This window comes from Gavialis gangeticus, unplaced genomic scaffold, assembly GCF_001723915.1.
Source record: "Gavialis gangeticus isolate Ggan-Ray unplaced genomic scaffold, GavGan_comp1, whole genome shotgun sequence".
Lineage (NCBI taxonomy): Eukaryota > Metazoa > Chordata > Crocodylia > Gavialidae > Gavialis > Gavialis gangeticus.
In genome coordinates this window covers 14,341,070-14,344,473 of record NW_017728991.1, presented here as the reverse complement: position 1 = coordinate 14,344,473, position 3,404 = coordinate 14,341,070, and the positions used below count along the sequence as shown (strand labels likewise).

Below are 3,404 nucleotides of genomic sequence, written 5' to 3'. Positions count from 1 at the left end.
CCCCCCCCCCCCCGCCCATGGCATCACCATCTTTTACAGGAAGTGACAAATTTGAGATCCTGATGCCTGGCAGCCCTTGGTGAACCCGTGGCAATTCTTGCATGCGCACGGGGCCATCAACCCTAGCAGCCTGCTGCACTTCAGCTCTGGTAATTGCGTTCTGTCAGTGTAATTTCCAAAGGAGACAGGTTGGTTTTTTCTGTCCCTTCACTTTAGTCCCTATACTATTTGTATAGCATTGCTGTGAGTTGTTAAGCAGCTGATGCATTTCACTACCGTGGTGGCCACATTTCAGTGGTGTGCAAAGGGATCTGTACAGATGTGTCATTGCCTTTTAGAAGATCTCACTTGGAGCAATGGGATTTGCTTAAGGCAGCCTTCACCAATTTGGGAGCATATGAAGCCCAAATTCCTGCTGAGCCTGGGGTTGTTGACTGCGGAGCTAGTAAGATGCCTGAAATTTCAGCAGCCCCGCCTTGTGTAGAAAGGAACATGGAGGTCTGAGATTTGGGGTATCCAGTGCCCTGGAAATAGTAATATTTGGTTTCCTCCTTTACTAGTTTTACCCCGATGTATCCAATTGTTTCCTGCCTCTCTGGGTGCTGCACTTGCACTGATCTCTCTCCTTGCTTCCAGGAAGCTGGATGCCTTTATCTACGATGCTGCAGTGCTGAATTACATGGCTGGGAAGGATGAGGGCTGCAAGCTGGTGACCATCGGCAGTGGGAAAGTCTTTGCGACCACTGGCTATGGCATTGCCCTCCAGAAGGATTCCCGGTGGAAGAGGGCGATTGACTTGGCTCTTCTGCAGTTCCTGGGAGACGGTGGGTATCTTTCCCTGCCAGGAGCTGGGGAGCAGGAATGGTCTACCCCTTACCTGGTGAAAGTCTTACAGCTCATCCCTCCCAGAGGTCACAGAACAATGTTATCACACTTCTTTCCCTGCAGAGCTGAGCCAACAACGTTATCACAAGAATCAGCCATTACAAAGGAGGGTTGCCTATCTCTCATCTTCTCCTGCTTATTTCATCTTCTCTGTCTCTCTGTCTCTCTCTCCTTCCTCTCTGTGATACAAAGCTGCCGCTGTTTTGTTTAAAAATGAACTCCTTAAGAACCAGGAGAGGATCCTGCAGCCCCTCCAAGCCAATACTTGCATTACAGAGTCATCCAGATAGCGGGCCCCTCTTCGGCTAGCAGAAATTGCATCTTCTGAGAATCTTGACCCCCGAAGTTTTCAGGCTCTCTGCCCCATGGAAATCACTTAGGATGAGTATCTTTTCTCTGAGTACCTTAGAGAAACCTGGTGCCAGACTCTGTGCAGTCAAGCAGAGGCTCTGTTGGGTGAGCTGCATGTTAGAGAAAGTACCAAGAAGGATTCAGAAAGCTGTTCTTTGTTTGTGGTTAACATTAAATCAGGCCCAGTCTCTCCTGTTTGGTGTCTGGAAGTTATTCTCTCTGAAATCTCTCTTCCTTCTCAAAGGAAATAAAACACTTCTGGTAGGTTTGAGACTTCAAGTGATCTGTGTGCAAAATGTAAGGTGGGAGGGGGAGCAAGCAAGAAAATGCAGGGCTTGGGAGTAAAATTTAACTGAGTGAGAGCTGAGAAAATGTCAAGTGTAATGTGTTAGAGGGGGAAGGGAGAGATTGGTAGGATGAGAGGGGAGAAAAGAGGCTTATCAGGATGGAGAAAGAGCAAGATGGATAGAAGAAAGGAGGGGAGGAAAGTGGAGGGTATTTAGAAGGGAAAATGGAGACATAAGCACGTCCCTTATATGGATGGGGATCAGCGGGTATGTCTGTTCCCCAACATGCTGCATGTGCCACAGCTCTGCTGGGAGCACTGAGAAGCAGGGGTTGTTCATGCTGGGATGAGACGCCTATACTACTCTTGGTTCGGGGGGTTATCACACGGACAGAGCAAACATGACGTGTCTTGGTACAGTACCCAGTGCCACCAGAGCTGGGTGTTCCTCCCATTCATAGCCACTTTCAGGGCACGCTGATTTTTGTCCCGGTCCTGAAACAAGAGAGGCATTAGGCTGTGAAGGGAGGGGTGGGAGGGTGATGCTGGCTGCAGGGACACAGGAAGCGCCTTGCCAGGATTTCACTCTGTCCCTGTGTGCATAACTGTTTCCCAGGGGAAACCCAGAAGCTGGAGACCGTGTGGCTGTCGGGCATTTGCCAGAACGAGAAGAATGAGGTGATGAGCAGCAAGCTGGATATTGATAACATGGCTGGTGTCTTCTACATGCTCTTGGTGGCCATGGGTCTGAGCCTGCTGGTCTTTGCTTGGGAACACCTCGTGTACTGGAAACTGCGGCACTCTGTCCCCAAGTCGCACAAACTTGACTTCCTCCTGGCCATCAGCAGGGTAAGTGCCTAAGCCCCTGCCCACCTTATACACCGCTGTTCCACGATCATGTCCCACTTGCATCCCCCTTGGAGCTGAGGTATTCAGGAAGATCTAGTGTGCCCCCAGCAGTAAGAGCAGAGTGGTTTCCTCTCTTACCATGATGTTGAGCCTTTTGCCCCTAGGATGCAGACCAGAATGTGGTCCTGGTCAGTAGCAACAGAAAGCAATTAGTGCCCGATGGCTGTTTGGTGTCTGGGGGAGACGTGCACTCCCATTGCTTCATTCAGAACATGAAAGCTATTTCTATGATCATTCTGCTTGTGGACCATCTTGGCAAGAAGGCATGGACTGGGCAGGCCATGATGATTTCCTTTTTGCCCCTAGAGAAGTCCTTCCAGATCAAGTATGAGGCATTTTTGAGGCAGGAACTGGCAGAGGGAGGTTATGCTGTCCCTATAGGATACATCTATACCATGTCCCCAGCACTCCTGGGCACTCTTAAATACACCCCACTCTTGCTCACACACTCCAAATCCAGAAAGGTATATGAAGCTGCTTCAGGGGAACTCCCTGTCGTTGCTCTCAAGCATACTGGAAACAATTGAGTGGTTACTGGGGAGAGAGTCATAGCGTCATAGTACTTAGGGTCGGAAGGGACCTAAACAGATCATCAGGTCTGACCCCCTGCCCCGGGCAGGAGCGGGTGCTGTGGTCATATCACCCCAGCCGGATATCTGTCCAGCCTCCTCTTGAAGACCCCCAAGGTAGGGGAGAGTACCAGCTCCCTTGGGAGCCCGTTCCAGAGCCTGGCAGCCCTAACTGCAAAGTAATGTCTCCCGATGTCCAGCCTGAACCTGCTCTCTAACAATTTGTGAGATATTTGCATGTGCTATTGTGATTTGGAGAATCTAAGTTTGAACTTTCTTTAGTTTTTACTTTATCCACAGCATACTGGAATATCTCACATAAAACACAGATCTTTTTTTTTTTTTTTTTTTAAACCCCCCCCCCCCCCGCCCCCTGGAAATGGGGGGGGGGGTTATAAAAAAAA

At 49.7% G+C, this 3,404-nt stretch overlaps 1 protein-coding gene across 1 annotated transcript in view; it reads left to right on the top strand.

The window, feature by feature from the left end:
* GRIN2C (glutamate ionotropic receptor NMDA type subunit 2C) overlaps nt 1-3,404 on the top strand; it is a 41,193-nt gene that overhangs the window by 29,511 nt on the left and 8,278 nt on the right. Inside the window, exons 10-11 of the mRNA XM_019517840.1 lie at nt 637-824; nt 2,139-2,371. Of these exons, the coding sequence (XP_019373385.1) occupies nt 637-824; nt 2,139-2,371 (421 nt within the window). The remainder of the gene's footprint in view (nt 1-636; nt 825-2,138; nt 2,372-3,404) is intronic.